General features: G+C 55.6%; 8 protein-coding genes across 8 annotated transcripts; 5 read left to right on the top strand and 3 right to left on the bottom strand.

The window, feature by feature from the left end:
- Positions 1 to 64: 64 nt before the first annotated feature.
- On the bottom strand, positions 65 to 1,930 carry A1O7_05683 (uncharacterized protein; the record flags this gene model as incomplete). The annotated part of the gene is made up of 3 exons (XM_007759691.1): positions 65 to 1,140; positions 1,201 to 1,676; positions 1,734 to 1,930. The coding sequence occupies 3 exons, from the start codon at positions 1,928 to 1,930 to the stop codon at positions 65 to 67; spliced, it is 1,749 nt and encodes a 582-aa protein (XP_007757881.1).
- A 162-nt stretch (positions 1,931 to 2,092) lies between these two features.
- Positions 2,093 to 3,797, bottom strand: A1O7_05684 (uncharacterized protein; the record flags this gene model as incomplete). Its single annotated transcript, XM_007759692.1, has 4 exons — positions 2,093 to 2,515; positions 2,568 to 2,930; positions 2,992 to 3,586; positions 3,661 to 3,797. 4 exons carry the CDS (start codon positions 3,795 to 3,797, stop codon positions 2,093 to 2,095), a joined length of 1,518 nt encoding a protein of 505 aa, XP_007757882.1.
- A 410-nt stretch (positions 3,798 to 4,207) lies between these two features.
- Positions 4,208 to 4,561, top strand: A1O7_05685 (uncharacterized protein; the record flags this gene model as incomplete). The annotated part of the gene is made up of 1 exon (XM_007759693.1): positions 4,208 to 4,561. The coding sequence occupies one exon, from the start codon at positions 4,208 to 4,210 to the stop codon at positions 4,559 to 4,561; it is 354 nt and encodes a 117-aa protein (XP_007757883.1).
- A 40-nt stretch (positions 4,562 to 4,601) lies between these two features.
- On the top strand, positions 4,602 to 5,846 carry A1O7_05686 (uncharacterized protein; the record flags this gene model as incomplete). The annotated part of the gene is made up of 3 exons (XM_007759694.1): positions 4,602 to 4,943; positions 5,007 to 5,066; positions 5,124 to 5,846. 3 exons carry the CDS (start codon positions 4,602 to 4,604, stop codon positions 5,844 to 5,846), a joined length of 1,125 nt encoding a protein of 374 aa, XP_007757884.1.
- A 380-nt stretch (positions 5,847 to 6,226) lies between these two features.
- Positions 6,227 to 7,787, bottom strand: A1O7_05687 (uncharacterized protein; the record flags this gene model as incomplete). The annotated part of the gene is made up of 4 exons (XM_007759695.1): positions 6,227 to 6,448; positions 6,513 to 7,180; positions 7,241 to 7,652; positions 7,746 to 7,787. The coding sequence occupies 4 exons, from the start codon at positions 7,785 to 7,787 to the stop codon at positions 6,227 to 6,229; spliced, it is 1,344 nt and encodes a 447-aa protein (XP_007757885.1).
- A 918-nt stretch (positions 7,788 to 8,705) lies between these two features.
- A1O7_05688 (uncharacterized protein) lies at positions 8,706 to 10,091 on the top strand (the record flags this gene model as incomplete). The annotated part of the gene is made up of 3 exons (XM_007759696.1): positions 8,706 to 8,854; positions 8,923 to 9,157; positions 9,207 to 10,091. 3 exons carry the CDS (start codon positions 8,706 to 8,708, stop codon positions 10,089 to 10,091), a joined length of 1,269 nt encoding a protein of 422 aa, XP_007757886.1.
- Positions 10,092 to 10,438: 347 nt separating this feature from the next.
- Positions 10,439 to 13,244, top strand: A1O7_05689 (uncharacterized protein; the record flags this gene model as incomplete). Its single annotated transcript, XM_007759697.1, has 3 exons — positions 10,439 to 10,976; positions 11,046 to 11,907; positions 12,011 to 13,244. The coding sequence occupies 3 exons, from the start codon at positions 10,439 to 10,441 to the stop codon at positions 13,242 to 13,244; spliced, it is 2,634 nt and encodes an 877-aa protein (XP_007757887.1).
- Positions 13,245 to 14,421: 1,177 nt separating this feature from the next.
- A1O7_05690 (uncharacterized protein) lies at positions 14,422 to 15,771 on the top strand (the record flags this gene model as incomplete). The annotated part of the gene is made up of 1 exon (XM_007759698.1): positions 14,422 to 15,771. One exon carries the CDS (start codon positions 14,422 to 14,424, stop codon positions 15,769 to 15,771), a length of 1,350 nt encoding a protein of 449 aa, XP_007757888.1.
- Positions 15,772 to 16,105: the final 334 nt, after the last annotated feature.

The following is a 16,105-nucleotide window of genomic DNA, read 5'->3' on the forward strand; positions in this document are numbered from 1 at the left end:
CTCAGATATTACGTAGAGTCCGTCGATGGCGTAATGTGGTTTATTCTACGTCTAATATCGATTTCTACTTCGTCCCATTCTGCCTGAAGAAGCCCAGATTCAGCCCGCCAGGTTGATTCCCTGTACTGATCCCCAGCTCCTCGAACGTGCCTACCTCCAGTGCCTTTGGGGCGATGGTCGGATCACACATTTCGGCGTGGCGCATGCACAGCTCGTCACAGAGTTCGCCAAACTTCTGCATGAGCCCGAGACGGTCAATTTCGTCCCAGATCGCATACCCTCGGGCTGCGTCTTCCTCGACCGTTCTCATCCCGCACGACTCGGGTCCGAACACCATGAACGAACGGGAGACGTCGAACCGCTCCCACGGTTCCTGGCCGTTAGCAAACCTCAACCACGCCTCGGACATTTTCTCCGAGATTCGCTGCTGCTTCTCCGGGAGGACGTCCTTCAGGAGACCCCAGATGAAAACGTTGTCAAGAGAATGGTGAGGCTGATCCTTGAAGTCGCAGTCAAACGGCGAGGGAACGTCAAAGCGGTACGCATACATGCCCGGATTTGCCTTCAAGGCCGCCCAGTGCACGGCGAGGAAGAGGCCGTCGGTGGTGAATTTCTGGGCGCGGTAGAACGTCTCATTCCGGTCCATGCCCGCGTGGATATGGTAGAGGTCGAGAAGTTTCTGGGCCTTCTCCTCGTCTCCGACGAACGACTTGGTCAGTTTAACAAGGCCCGCGGCGTCGTAGCCCCGGAACGACTTGTTCCAGATGAGGGTCTCATGGCCGACATCGCCAATCATGACGCGCTCGCACCAGCTCGGCGGCTTGAAGTCCGCGTAACTAGAATAGGAGGGCATCTTGCCGGGGATGAGGTAGTGGTCATCACAGGGTGACAAGGTCAGCACGGGGATGACCCCGACGGGTACCAGCGCCGCCGTCAACGCGGTCTCATCCACCTCGAGAAGTCGCCGGAGTCGATCGCGCGGGGAAAGGTCTTCGGGAATCCCGAGCACCGTGAGGATCTTGTTGTAGATCACTTGGTACTGGCTCTCGGAGAGCACGCCACAAACCGGCAGGAGACCGGACTGTACGATCGCCGAAGTGAAGAGCTTCTCGCCACGCAGCATGTGCACGTTCGCGGAGACTGCAGTGATTCAGTTAAAGAGTCCCAAGATCTAGACATCTCGGTAGGAGAGCGACTCACCCCCGCCGGCACTCTGGCCGAAAAAGGTGACCCTCGCGGGATCACCCCCAAAGGCAGAGATGTGTTCTTGAACCCAGCGCAGCGCTTCAATCTGGTCCCACAGTCCGTAGTTTCCGACTCCGCCCTCGTTGAATTCGGCGTTGTATTCTTTGATCTCCTTGCTGGCCAGAAAGCCGTACACCCCAACGCGATATGTGATGGTGACGATGATGGTCGGGATGTTAAGATTGCCCGAGATCTCCGCCAGTCGACGTCCGTCGTAGATCGGAGCCGATCCCGCGCCGTACACAAAGGCTCCACCATGCACGAAGACCATGACCGGATAGATTGGCTTACCGGACGACACGCTCGGCGGAGTTGGTACGGAGACGTTGATGTTGAGACACTCGGTGCTCGATACCGGCGCCGGTTCCACCCACGGTCGCTCCGGGTTCGGGATATACATGAAATCTCGTGGCGGCTGAGGGCACATTGCTCTGTTGATCCCTTTCGCCTCAGTGATGGAATGGTCCGGTGGATCCGATGCAACTCACCCCAGTTTAGTACCGTCCCATCGATTGTTCGGCCACGGCTTTGGGCTTGGTTGGGGCCGTCGGAATCGCCCTGGCACCGTCGCGTAGGGAATGCCGTAGTATTGGCATGTTTGGTCGTAGAAACAAACACCGGTGATCTCACCCAAGCTGGGCACGTCAAGCTTAACCTTGGCGACGACGGGGACATCCATGTTCATGCTGGTGGCTACAATGGGCCATGAAAGTGTGCTTCTTAGGTACATCTATACATAGGGAGGATACATGTATTCATATGACACGAGGCGTCCCTTTGGTCTGATCCATTTGATACATAGTCAATGGCACCATCCCACTTATGCCTCCCACTCTCGCCCGAAGTATCACAATCTCACTCTCGGCCGCTCCACATCCTCGCAAAGAGGAACAGGGCCGTCCACGGGCTCCTGGCAACCCCCGGCCTGTCGGATTTCCTCCTCAGCCTTGCGCCTCTCTCGATCCCACCACTGTACTCTCGCCTTGACCACCACTTTCGAAAACATCTCCTTCCACTCTGGGTCATATTTGGGCAGAACCCTGCCTGTCCCCTGTGCCGGTTCCCCTGCAAACAGTCGCAATCCTTCAAAGTATCCCTCGAAGTCGCCCGAGAGATCATAGAAAGACATTCCATCGCCCAAAGCGGCGATCTTGTCCTGCTCCCACATTTGCATCTGTTGTTTCGCCGGTAGTCTCGCCCGCGATGCCAAATGTCGAGCCACCGCGACGGCCTGCCATTCAAACACACGGAAGGTCAACCCGCCCGCGACCTACACGATTAGCTCGTTTCTCTTTGCGGGGGGATTATCTTTCTTTACTCACCATGCCGATGAATGATAAAGAGGGATCTTCTATGTCAAACACGTGCTGGTACAGGCCCCGAATCCGGCGGTTCTTGATTCGGATGTCAAAACCGGGCAGGAAGGGGAAACTAAAGTCGTAGCCTGTGGCGAAGAGGATAACGTCGACCTCATCCTCCGAGGAGCCGTCCGAAAAGTCGATTCGGCCATCCGGGTGGAATTGGGAAATGGGCGGCTTGTTGACGACGTGTGGATGTGTGAAAGCACTCCATCCGAAGGCTGGGAGCGGTTCTTTCAGAGAACAGATCACCGGCTGTTGCGCCACCAGGCGAATTTCATGTAGAGCGTCAAAGGCGGACACGGATCCACCGACAATGATGACTTTCTATGACCCGAGTCAGCCGCGTTGCGCGTGGCGCCCCAGAAACGTCCAAGGAAAGCCTCACCTTGCCGGAAAACTCGTCTACCGACCGGAAATGCTTGCTGTGCTTGATCCGCCCGGGAAATTTCTCGTCATACTCGACCAAGCCAGGAATCGCGGGTATGTAGGGAATGGAGAAGTGACCGGTGGCCACGACCACAGCGTCGAAGACTTCCTGCCACCAGATATTCTTGGTGGCCCCCGGAGCCGCCTTTCTCAGAGTCAACACCCACTTGTCTCCCCGTTTCTCCGCTCGTTCCACCGTGGTATGGAATTCGACGAGGTCCAACCCGCCGCCTCGGATGAAAATATCCTCCACCCAGTCGCGGATGACCTCGCGGTGGCGGAATGGGGCGTTACTGCCGTACTGCGCGAGCGTGCGTTCCGACAGAATCTCCGGAATCGGTTCTTGCGTGAAGCACATGGTTTGGGGTGGGAGGTTGCTGTGGAGGTATTCGTGGACCGCCGTGCCCGAGTAACGCGATTCAGCCGAATTGACCGCCTCGGTAATCTCGGTTTCACAGGGAAACGACGACGGAATAGCCACCGGTTGGTCGGCGCGGTTGTCCAGCAGCGCGCGAAGACATGGAATCTTCGGCGCGTCATCTGCGGCGTAGACCCTGCGAGAGATGTCGAGAGAGCGGGTCAGAAGTCGTGCTGATAGGGGATCTTTGAGAGATGGAGCCAAACATACCATGTCCCACCGATGGTGCCTTTGCGTTCAAACACCCGGATCGTGTCAAAGGCCTGTTCCTTGATCAAGGCATCTGTGGTAATGGCGGCAGCCGGCCCAGCTCCGATAACGGCTACGCGAGAACAACTTCGAACCATGGTGATGGACCGATTGAGTTGACAGATGGCCTGGACGATCAAGAAGAGTATACGAATAAGTACTCCCGTTTCTCGGGTGGGACGGAGCATGCAATTCCATGCTGTCTCTCATGCCTTTTGTTCCTCTGTAGAAAGTGTCCTGTTGTCGTGACAAGTCGGTCCAGTCCGGAGCATGGATTCCATCCCACTTTTGGTCGCAGTGTCTCTTCCGCGCATCCCACTTTTGCCATATCTCACGATTCCACCATTGAATCGTGGATCCACAACTCCCCGGCCGCCCTTGGCTCGCTTTCAGCCGTCATCACGCCATCGCGTAATCAATCTCGTGTTTGACTCGACTATATACTGTGACGGACGGAGTCGTGATACCGATGTGCCATGACGCCTCGTGGTGGTAAATGGCGACGACGATGATGATGGATGATGTCTTGACGAGGCCCAAGGCCCAAATACCCCTGATCTTTGTGGTCGTGATCATCATTGTCGTGTCGGCGCGAAATTATCTCAATAAAGGACTCCACAAATATCCTGGCCCGTTTCTGGCGAACTTCACCGATGCCTGGCGATTCTATACCGTCTACCGGGGCAAGTCACACCTCACTCTGCGTCTGCTCCATGACCAACATGGACACATCGTCCGGCTGGGGCCGAATGCCCTCTCCTTCAGTAGCCCAGAAGCTCTAAAGGCGATTTACGGATTGAATAATCGACTGACCAAGGCGAGCTCGCTCACCCCTGATTCGATGAATGGAGCGATTTGTTGACTCATGTTCGCGCGTATAGAGTGCATTCTACCCGGTACAGATGCAAATCTCCAAAGGCGAGATCTTACAGTCTTTATTCGGCACCCAAGACCAGGACTATCACATGAAGCTCCGGCGGACAGTCAGCGGCGCTTTCTCCATGAGTTCGCTCGTCCAGTATGAACCGCGGGTGAATGACACGGTGCGCGTGTTTCTCGCTCGGACCGAAGAATTGTACGCTGCGCCCGGGAAGTCGTGCAACTTCATCCTCTGGCTCCAGTATTTTGCATTTGACGTGATCACCGAGATCACCTACAGCCGCCGGGTCGGGTTTGTCGACAATTGTGAGGATGTTGATGGGATCATTGCCTGGCTGAACAAGATCTTTGACTATCAGGCTCCGGTGAGAATCCTTTCCTCCCTTTCCCAATCTTGTTGCTGCGAAGTCCATATTGACTTTTACAAGGTGGGCCAGATGCCGTGGCTCGACAAATTGTTTGTCAAGAATCCGATCATGACACTGGCGGTGAGTTCGAGCTCTACGATGGAGGCTCCGGCGACTCCGAGCTGACTCTGTCCGTAGAGCAAATACGGCCTGATCGACAACTCATCCGGGACGGCCAAGTTCTCCCGCGCCCGCATGGCCGAGCGGCTCTCGGGGAGGTACAAAAAGGACAGCATGGATCTGTTGACCATGTTCCTGAAGGCTCAGAAGGAGAACCCGACCTTTTTCGACGACGGCCGTCTCCTGACCATGACCACGTCCATTGCCCTGGCGGGATCCGACACCACGGCCATCAGTCTTGCGGCCGTCTTCTACTATCTCCTGATTAACCCGGAATGCTACGAGAAGCTCAACCGGGAAATTGACGAGTCGATCGCCACGGGGCTCATCTCGGATGCCTCCGGGATCATCACCTGGACCGATGCGCAAAAACTACCCTACCTCCATGCCTGCATACAGGAGACCTTTCGCATCCATCCAGCCATCGCCATGATTCTGGAGAGACTCGTCCCGCCCCAGGGTATGGAGATTGCAGGAGAATTTATCCCCGGCGGCACCGTCGTCGGGTGTAGCCCGTGGGTCATGCATCGGCAACCGGAGATCTTTGGCGAAGACGTCGACATCTGGAGACCCGAGCGGTGGATGGGCAATTCCGACGAAGACGAGCGCAGGATCAAGAAGATGAACATGGTCATGTTCCAGTTTGGCGGCGGCTCGAGGACGTGCCTGGGAAAACATATCGCCTTGTTGGAGATGTACAAGCTGGTTCCCAGCTTTCTCAGACGATTCGAGGTAAATTAGACATCACCCCCAACCGGTGGGATCGGGAGATGCTGACGAGACTTCGCAGATTAAGCTGACCAGTCAGAAGGACTGGGATGTCCACACCAAATGGTTTGCGAAGCCGAAAGTGTTTGACGTCGAGTTGAAAGTGAAGGAGTCGTCAACAAGGGTTCAATAGATCCAGATCCGTGGGGATCTTATATCCTCGAACTGAACTGAGCCCGGAGATATGACTAGTGAAAACATGCTTGCGAAACTTCTTGACTGAATGTATGCGAGCTAGCGAACTCATCCATGGTGCTGCTATATCGAATATATTCACCTCCTGGTATGAAAATCCCGACCACCGAGAACATATTCAACCCTGCTCGACTACCACATCTCCTCCCGCCTTCTCTCTAAGTAACATAGGTGAATCTTGGACTGTCGTCTCCTAACTCTTCGATCTCGACATTGGACATGCTCGCAACCTTGTGATCTTCCTTGCCCTCGGCTCGTCTCTTGTTCATCCAGGCGTAGTACAGCCACATAAAACCAAAGGATAAGGTCCCATAAGCCACCATCGAAATGGTGATAGCATGGCCCTTGATATACCGCGGGGCTTGACCACTTGGATACAGCTAAGGTTGAGCTGGTTAGCACAGACTCGGAGACCGGTCCCGCGGAGCTACGGGATTCACTTACAAAACTCGACATGATTCCGGCGCTGTTCCCGATCATGGCCTGCATGGCAATGACGGTCGCGCGTTTCCCATACCGTGGGGTGTGGGAAGGCAGCCACGCCAAAGGTAGACCGACCACACAGTACATACCACAGGCGACCAGGAAGCATCCAGCGTAGTGCACCGCATTGCCGCCGTCGGAGATGAGCATGAAGTAGCCACAGAGCGAAATGGTGCCGAAAATGACGCAGTAGATGCCGCGACGTTGCTGGCGATCGGATGCCATGGCCACGAGAATGTAGGTCACGGCGCCAAGCGAGTAGACAGGGATGGTGAGGACCTGGACAATGGCACTGGTGGCGTCGGGCATGATCCCGCGGATAATGGTGGGTAGGAACGTGCTAAACCCGTACAGTGCAACGTCCACTCCGAATTGTGCACAGCTAAATACCCAGCTTTTCCAATCCGTGAGGCCCTTGCCGACGTCGTCCCAGTGTAGTTGCTGCGCGGACTTGGTGCTGCCCGTTTGGCGATGCAGCCGGGCGAGTAAAAGCGCGCGCTCTTCCTCTGTCAGATACTTTGCCTTTTCTGGCGAGTCGGCCATGAAGAACCAGAAAACGAAAGCCAACACGACGGTCGGACCGCCCTCGAGCCACATGATCCAGCGCCAGCCGCGGTAGCCCGCCGTGTCTGGTATGCCCAGTTAAAACCTTGTTCATTGTTTCTGGGTGAAGGGAGAGGGGAGCTCACTGTCCAAGAATCCAATTCCATACGCGAGTAATCCCCCACAGGCGCCCGCCAATGCTGAACACGTAAATAAGTACGCGATCCGTAAAGCGAGCTCGCGCTTCGTGTAGAATAAGGTCAAGTACAACACCAAGCCCGGGAACAGGCCTCCCTCAAAGGCACCCAAGAGGAGGCGGCACACGACCATGCCGGCGAAGTTCTGCACGAAACCGCTGAAGGTCGCGACCATACCCCACGAGAAGGCAATGAACGAGAGCCATCGCGAGGGGCCGACCTTCTTGACCACCAGGTTTGAGGGTAGTTCCAGCGTGATGTACGTGACAAACAAGAGCGAGACGCAAATCTGGAATTGGTTGCCTTGAAGGTTGAGGTCTTCTTCCAGACCGTACAATCTGGGGAGGGTTAGGAAGATGCTCTCCGGATAGAGACGAGGACGAACCGGGCATTTCCAATGTTGACACTGACCAAGTTAGTAAGAAAGAGCATTGTCCACGAGGAGAGACGCGACTTGCCGATCCAGGAAACTGAACAGGTACAGCAGCATGATCATTCTACCCGGTATAAGTGATGTCCATCCCACGGGAGAGAGATATCGTACGGCATGATATGGAGCTATGGGTGTTAGACTTCGGGCTGCGTACGGGGAAGAAAACATACATCCAACTTGCGCACCAGCTTCCTTTCGGCGGTGTAGTCGATTTGGAGGCTGCCATCCTCGCTAGAAAAGGGTCCGTCGGTGCTGGTGGTGGTGGGAATGGCTTCGGTTTTGTCCATCTTGAACTCCGTCCTCATGCCTCCTCAGGGTTAAATCTTGGACATGAACAAGCGTGAGACAAGGTCACCACATCCTGCTCATCGGTGAATATATATCCCAGACAGCCATTGCTGGTGAGGAGATGTCGTGCGACATGGTGTTGATGGTATCATCATTTGGCTTCATCTAGATCTAACAGGCTTGATCCCACTCTTGGATGTCGAGATAATACCCTAAAACCCAGGTCCCGGCGGAAAGTTCAGGGCGAGAGATAGGGTCGTTATCCACCGCGTCCGGATCCCTCGGTGGACCCCTTATCAATTGCGAAATTGATAGGAGGGACAACTACGAGGTAAGAACTCAGCCCCCCTAGCCCGGACCATGCCCACTTCCCAAAGGTGGGTCCCCATGTCGCCCAGGACATGCATACGACATCCTCGACCCATTCACACTCCAAGAGTGGGTTGCATCCACTTTACGCCATGTCCACCCTGGCATCCCATGTCTACCTCGTTACCTATCTCGTGCCATTTCAAGGGCGTATACGAGAGCACGTCCCATGGCGTGTCCGTCCGATGTGGTCGGAGGCATGTACGAAGGCCACAACCTTCCAATGTCATGTACCGCGTCTGTACATATGTACTTGAGGAAAGACGCCGAGCCTAGCCTGGCCTGCCTGTCTCCACGTTCCTCTGAGCCTCAGCCTGGGACAAGATGAAATATAGGGCAGTGGTGGTTGGCGCCGGACCCGCAGGCATCGCTGCTGTGGGCAATCTACTCGAACAACACCAGACTCCCATCCTCTGGGTTGATGACCGGTTCGATGGCGGCAGGTTGAACAGGTATTACAGACAAGTCCCGAGGTACGACCCATCAGCATGCCCTCAAGCCTACATTGCCCCTGTCAACTAACCAGCTGGGCTGTGTCCAGCAATACGAAAGTCAAACTTTTCGTTGCCTATTTCGAAGGACTGGATGTCTTTCGTACTATCGGCCGCACTGCGTCGGCCCCAAACCCCATCAGACATCTCCAAAACCTCGACCAGGAGAAGACGTGCCATATCGCCGAGGCCGCAGACGCGTGCCTAGCTCTCACCCACGGCCTCGGGAGGTACGACGGCGTCACCATGTACATGGGATCCGTATCGGACGCATCGCAGTCGGAAGTGAGTGTCTCAATATCCACGCACCCCACAGCCTTGACTAACCAGATAGAATGGCACCTGGACGGTGACCATTGCGACCCCAGAGTCTATCTATACAACGGCGTCGGCGGAGCTACTAGTACTCTGCACTGGGTCATCTCCTACCACGCAGCCTCTCCCCGTTCTATTGCCGCAACAAATCGGCCTGGACGACGGACTGAATCCGCCTGTACTATCCCAGCGTCTCCCCTCCGACACACCCACCACAGTCGCTGTCATCGGAGCCTCCCACAGTGCTATCTTGGTTTTAGCGAACCTATCCCACCTAGTCGAAACGACTCATTCCCACCTCCGCATCCTATGGTTCACCCGCCACGCTCTGCGGTATGCGGAGGAACGAGACGGATGGATCTTTCGCGACAATACCGGCCTTAAAGGGACGGTGGCGACATGGGCAAGAGAAAACCTCGAGGCGGGTGACTCACCAGTACATCAATACCTCCAGAAGATCGAGACTACCCCTGAAAGTGAACCTACCCTGTACCGGACCTATCTCCCAGACTGCACCTACGTTATTCAAGCTGTCGGGTACACGCCTAACCCGGTACCCCGGCTAACGGTTCGCGGCCACCCCGTGAGTACGTTAAAACACATCGACTCGACCGGAGGGTTCGCGGATGAGCATGGGACCACCATAGATGGGCTCTACGGCGCCGGCATTGCATGGCCAGAGAGGGTCGTTGATCCGGAAGGGAATGTTGAGTATGCGGTAGGACTCGCCAAGTTTATGAGATACCTCAGGAGAGTGGTGCCGGCGTGGACTGGCGCAAGAGAAAGTGTGGGTATGAGGACGGGGATGGGCTCGGGGCCGGGGGCGAGTCTACACTTTGTATTGGATCAAAAGGGGGTGGAATCCGGGGTATCGACGGGCATGGGACGTCTAATGGCCGGCTAGGACCGAGGGCATATTATCAGCAGACTGTATCCTATCACGATAGAAGAATATCTGTAGATTCCCTACGATGCGAGGTCTAAGAGAGCGGCAGGGGACGTACATAGATAAGCGGTGACGCGATCGAAAGCGAGAGCGATAAGATAGGACAAAGAGTCAGTTAAGCGGGTCACCGGCTCTGAAAACCATCCAGGTACCCCGGTCCTGGCCAGGTCAAGCAAGTACTAGTACTTAGGCACGCCTCCCACCTTCTGATCGTATGCTTCCCCTCCCTCCCACTTTCCGAACCTCACCGCGACACAGTAGAGATGGCGACTTCCCCTTGTACTACCGACGCATCGCAAAAAAAGATGTTCACCTGTCCCGAGCCGTCGTGCCGGAAATCATTTGCGAGACGCGAGCACCTACACCGACACCAGTACAACCACAAGGACTGTGACTTAACTTGTTCTCGGTGCGCAGCGCATTTCCGCCGCCGTGACCTCCTAGACCGCCATCTCAAACGCCACCAACAAAAGGACATCGAGGCCGGCGGAGAAGGGCGGGGCAACCTGGCGACGCGCAAACGGCTATGGAGAGACAGTGATGGGCGCGTGGTCAATTCGAGCCGACCGCACAAGATTCCCTCCCCAGGAGTGGATGGGCCGCCTCAGTCCGACACGCATCCTCACACAGCTCTGCCTTCGCCGCCGACCTCGAGCTCGGGGGTCGAACAAGGCAGCGATGTCGCGTACCTACACGAGCCGTGGACGTCAATCGACATGAGTTTCATGCCGGCGGATGGTCAGGACCCTGATTTTCTGTTCGATTCCAGCTGGGCGACGCATAGTCTGATGGCGGCCACGGCGTCGGAGGCTCCAGACCATGATATTTCGTTTCCCGATACAAGTAAGTGCACCTTGGGCGGCCTGGGAATCCAAGTCTGGTCCGGACATTAATGGTTCATTCTGGTCATAGCGATCTCCTTCAGTGCCCCTCTGCCGACACTTCAGTATTATAACTGGTTGTTCGGGAGTGACATTCCCCACGCTGGGGATGATCGATGCCAATCCCAGTCACCGACACACTCGCAAAGCATGGCCGCCGAGACTCTGACCGGCCCAGACGCACCTATAACGGCGATTCAGGATGCATTTGCGCCTCCCACACGGTTTGACGTGACCGGCTCTGTCCAACAGACTGCTGTTCCCGCTCTTTCTGCTACCACCCCTGCTACTCACGTTGCAGCTGATGCCATTTCTGTTCCTTCTCCTGCGCAGCAACCACCGAGCAGTCCTCGCCAACACCCTCATCTAACGCCCCGCCGAGAGCCGGAGGATTTCGACGACCTCCCTCCTCCAGATTGCTGGGCGCGTGAAAGACCGACTAAACTTCCCGTCATGACCGACCAGGCCCGTGACGGGCTCATGCAACTGATCTACCAGTCCCGGCCGTCCCGACCGGACAAGTCGGAAATCAGCCCATGCGACCCGCTTCTCTCGTCAGCGGCCTTGCAAGAATACTGTGATCTATTCTTCACCCGGTTCAACTTGACGTACCCGCTCATACACTCGGGAACGTTTGACAGCTCGAACACGCCTCCTCTATTACTAATGTCGATCGTGCTTTTGGGGGCCACGTACGCGGACAAAAAGGCGCATCTACTTGCCGTGTGTATCCACGACACGATGCGCCCGTTGATCCACAGTAGTAAGGACTTTGGTACGCGGCCTCGGCTGTGGATGCTTCAGACCATCTTGCTGGTGGAATGCTTCGGTAAAAGTCGCGCCGGAGAGCGACAGCACGATATGTCGAATCTGTACCATGGGCTTCAGATCAAGTATGCCAGCGATGCGTGAATCCCTTCCCTTTGTTTCTTTCCAGAAAACTTCCTCTCCTTGTCTCCCCAGACTTCTCAGTGGAAAGTAACTAATGTTTTCTAGTCTGTTACGCCGAAGCGAATGTCTCCATACGCACCTCCAACCATGGGACGAAACGACGCAGAGTCTCGACGAATACTGGCGCCAGGCCGTCGAGGTGGAACAGATGCGGCGCCTGGCGCTGATTTCCTTTATGTGGGACACGCAGCACGCCATCTTCTTCGCGCAGATTCTGTGCATGAACGCCTCAGAGCTCAAGGTCACCTTGCCCTGGGACACGGCCGTGTGGGAAGCCGAAACGGCCGAAGAGTGGTGGGAGAGGACGCGAGCGTCGCCCGCCCCGCAACCATATTTAACCATTCTCCAAATGTATACGGACCCGCATGGGTCGTCGGCGCCACGCCACCTTAACGCGCTGTCGAGGGTCTTGATCCTGCACGGCCTCATGTCCTTGTCGTGGGACTTCCGCCGCCGGGACCAGACCGCCTTGAAGAATATCACCACGACACCCGCGTCGGCATCGTCGCCGTCTTCGCGGTGGCAATCCAAGATCTCCGCGTGCTACGGGCGCTGGAAGCTCGATTTTGACCGGTACACGAAAGATGTGCTCGCCTCTTTGCCGCCCACCGCGTCGGCGCAGAGGTTTTTACGCTTTGCCGTCGCCCATTCCGCCGTCTACCACACGGCGCAAATACTACTGGAGGTCGAGATTGCCGATCTCCAGATCCACGCCGGCGCACGCCATATCCTCGGCCGTCCCGTGTCGGAGCTCGACCGACGCCGGTCCCGGTCGCGGCTCGACGAATTCTTTTACACCCGAGACGCCGGCGGAAGCGTGGCCCGCGCCACCTGGCATGCCGCTCGACTCGTGAGGGACGGTATTAGGAAACTCGATAACTGGAACGTCGATGACATGATCCATTTTCCTTGGTGTCTTTACCTGGCCACCTTGACATGTTGGGCGCTTTACACTGCTACACCACCAACAACCGTCTCACCGGCAGATAATGGTTTCAGGCCCTTGGACAGAGATGTGGCCCTCGAAGACACCGAGGATGAAGATTCCGAATGGGACTCTCGTACCGAGATGAGCGCCTTGATCAGCGCACTCTCTCGACTGGATCCCCTGAAGAGTGACACATTCTGCAAAGACATTCGCGCCGTGGCCGGTAAGTATCCTCCGCACGGCCTACTGACATGTATGGTCAAGCATCTCGGCACGGTCAGGTGGGCTGTCGTTAGAGAGGGCATGATCGTTTTGAAAGACCTTCAAAGGAGAGAGCTACACAGAAACTAGAGATCCGAAAATTAATATACTATCACGTTCGGTATCCCTCTCGCCTCTGATCATAAAGGTGGCTGCGGGTTGGGCAGATTCCTGCCGAAGTCACCAGAAGCAGACATCAGTTGTTCATTCTTTACCCTCGTGTTATTCTACGTCTTCTGTTCCGCCTCACCGACCTACGGGTCTTTTCAAACCCAGTAATACTCGACATCGTTTTGCCGAGAACCTCGAGTGTGGGCTGGCATGACGGTTAGAATACCGGAATCTCTCGCATCGAAGCCTCGTCTAGCTTGTCTGACAACGCGACCCAGTTCAGCTTGTCTACCACCTGGCCAATCCTGTGGTCTCGAACGGGTGCGGGTGTCTTGACAGTCCACTGCTGAACCTGCACATCTTCTAATGGCCCAGACACATATCACCAGGAAAACGAGGGTGCCAACAACGAGGAGGATGGTGAGACCGGCGCTACCCATATTGACGACACTTTGTTTTCAGAACACTTCGCTGCTGATGTCTTGATGTCTCATGGAGGTTTGTAATGGCAATATCTGAGACTAAATAGAGGTGAAGCATGTTAAAGTGGGAACTTCTTGCTGCCTCCCCTGCGGTGGGTTCTTTGACCACGCCTCTTTGCCCCAGGCAGCCCAGCCTCATTGTTGTGGCCAAAGCAAAGAAAGAGCTTACTGCTACCAAACCGGCTCTGTTACAGGGCTCTTATGACAAAGGAAAGAAGAGCTGTCGAGATCAATGCTGGCAGTTTGACAAGGCGACTGCGACAAAGGGTAGACAAAAGATACATCACATACAAAACACGACGCTTCCATGCACTGCTGTACGGCCGACAATCCTCATTGTATCTCGATCAACATCGCTGCTCCGAACCTGGCTGCCGATTGGAACAGCCTCTGCCTGATGCCTCGGGATGGTCAATGACCCCTTTCTTCTGTCACCTGAGGCATTGTTGTGGACTGCCTAGTCGAAGGAGCATAAGTATCCAGCATGCCCGAGTGCATTTTGCGAACTCTCCATCCTTCCAACACAACAACAACTGCACTGGAAAGTCTCCTTGATCGACCCAGACTCTGCTCTCACGGAGAACACCTGCGACTAGCGATCAAGCCTTCCGATGCCGCTTGAAGGGTCAAAACAACCTATCTCTGAAGGCTGGAACTTCATCGAATCCCCAGCAATGTCACCGACTTCGAACAGCCCGTCACTGGATGACCTGTTCGAAGCAAACCGACTCAATCTTACCGTCAATCCGCTCGACATGTTCCGACCGACGGCGCGCCGTGTCGCCACCTCGTCATACAAGCCGTTGTTCCCAGACTGGGACCAGACCTTGTCACCCGAACAAATCGATCCCCGCGTTCCGCGCGATTATACTGTCAATACTTTCTTCAAAAGCCCGGCCGAGGTTGGGCTGACCCGGGCCATCAATCGCGATCTAGAGGGTGGCAAGGACTCTTCCTTATCTCCCACCGCGACTGCATTCAGCCTTTCGGAATGGATTGAAGCAGATCCGTTCGACGATGCCAATGCAATTCCAAGTGAGTCTCCTATCCCCAGACAAGAGCCTGGCCTTGGCCCTGAGTCTGTCTTCGACAGCGAGTCTGTCCTCCGGGATCTTGCTACGTTTGATCCCGACTTCTTTTTTGAGGCACCATCCAACGTGGTATCGCTTGACTCACCGGCAGCCGACTCTCTCGTTGGTAATGGCAATGTCCATCCTTTGCTACATCCAAGTGGCCCGGGAGCATTCAGCCCGCATGGTAACCCCTTCCTTGATCCTCCCCCAACCTATCAATGCCCACAGCAAATCTCCACTCATCAGCAGTTCATCCCTCGTTCGGTCGACGACAATCGAGCGTCTCACGGCTACACAGACCCTCCTTTGTCTACAGGCAGAAGTGCTGAGCAATCCTGCGTCCACGGAGCCTATCACCCTGCCCGGGCAGAGACGGAACGGCGGGAAGCCCGTCTCCTTCGTCGATCCCAACTTTTCGCAGGACTCCCTAGACTGATTGTGCCGCAGAGCCCACCCCAAACTTTTGTCCCAAATCGACCGAGACAATATCAACCGCTACCACCCCCTCCACCCCCTCCTCGAAGATCTCGACACTTTGCCCCTGTGCCTCCTCCATTACCCCCGGTCGTGAACCCTCGCCCCATACTTCCACAGCACCTGAACTCTGTCCCTCTTGCCAATCCCTGGCGCATTGGCTATCGAAACCCGTGGTTCAACCAACCAGATGTAGCATGGTATCAAGCCACCGACCCTGTCACCAGGAAAGTTGTGGGCTATTGCCTTCGTTACCAACGACCAGTACCTTCCAATCTCGAATCAGCCGCTGTCCCTCGTCCCACGACTCTGACGCAGCCGCGCCCTTGGGCACCCAGTGGCCGGACCCTGCTTGCTGCGGAGCCGGCACTTCCATCGGCGGTCCCGAATCGAAGAAGAGCGGCCGAGGAAGAGGCTGACGGTCATCGCAATAAAGTTGTCATCGTGCAGGGTGTCCCATACCGGAGAGTCGACTGAGCCAAGGTAAGCTTTCGCAACGAATACCCACAAAGAGGCCAAAAGAACCAGAAACACCAAAAACAGCAGAAAACCATGCAAACACAACTAAAAAAAAGGGGGTGGCCTGGTTAACTGATTTTACAGGTGCGTCCACACCCCTCCTCCCTGTCCTCCCAGGACATACCTGCGATGTGTCCTTGGGGGGAGCTACTCATCCTATATATACAGCAAGTATATATGTATATATATCAAGGTCCGGAAGTCTTGTCTGGCGTCGGCGTGGAGATCCGCAACAGATGCGTACTCGACTGGTGTTTCTGCTTTGCGTCCGCAACAGATCCGTACTCAGATT

This window comes from Cladophialophora yegresii, assembly GCF_000585515.1.
Source record: "Cladophialophora yegresii CBS 114405 chromosome Unknown aczIN-supercont1.4, whole genome shotgun sequence".
Classification (NCBI taxonomy): Eukaryota; Fungi; Ascomycota; class Eurotiomycetes; order Chaetothyriales; family Herpotrichiellaceae; genus Cladophialophora; species Cladophialophora yegresii.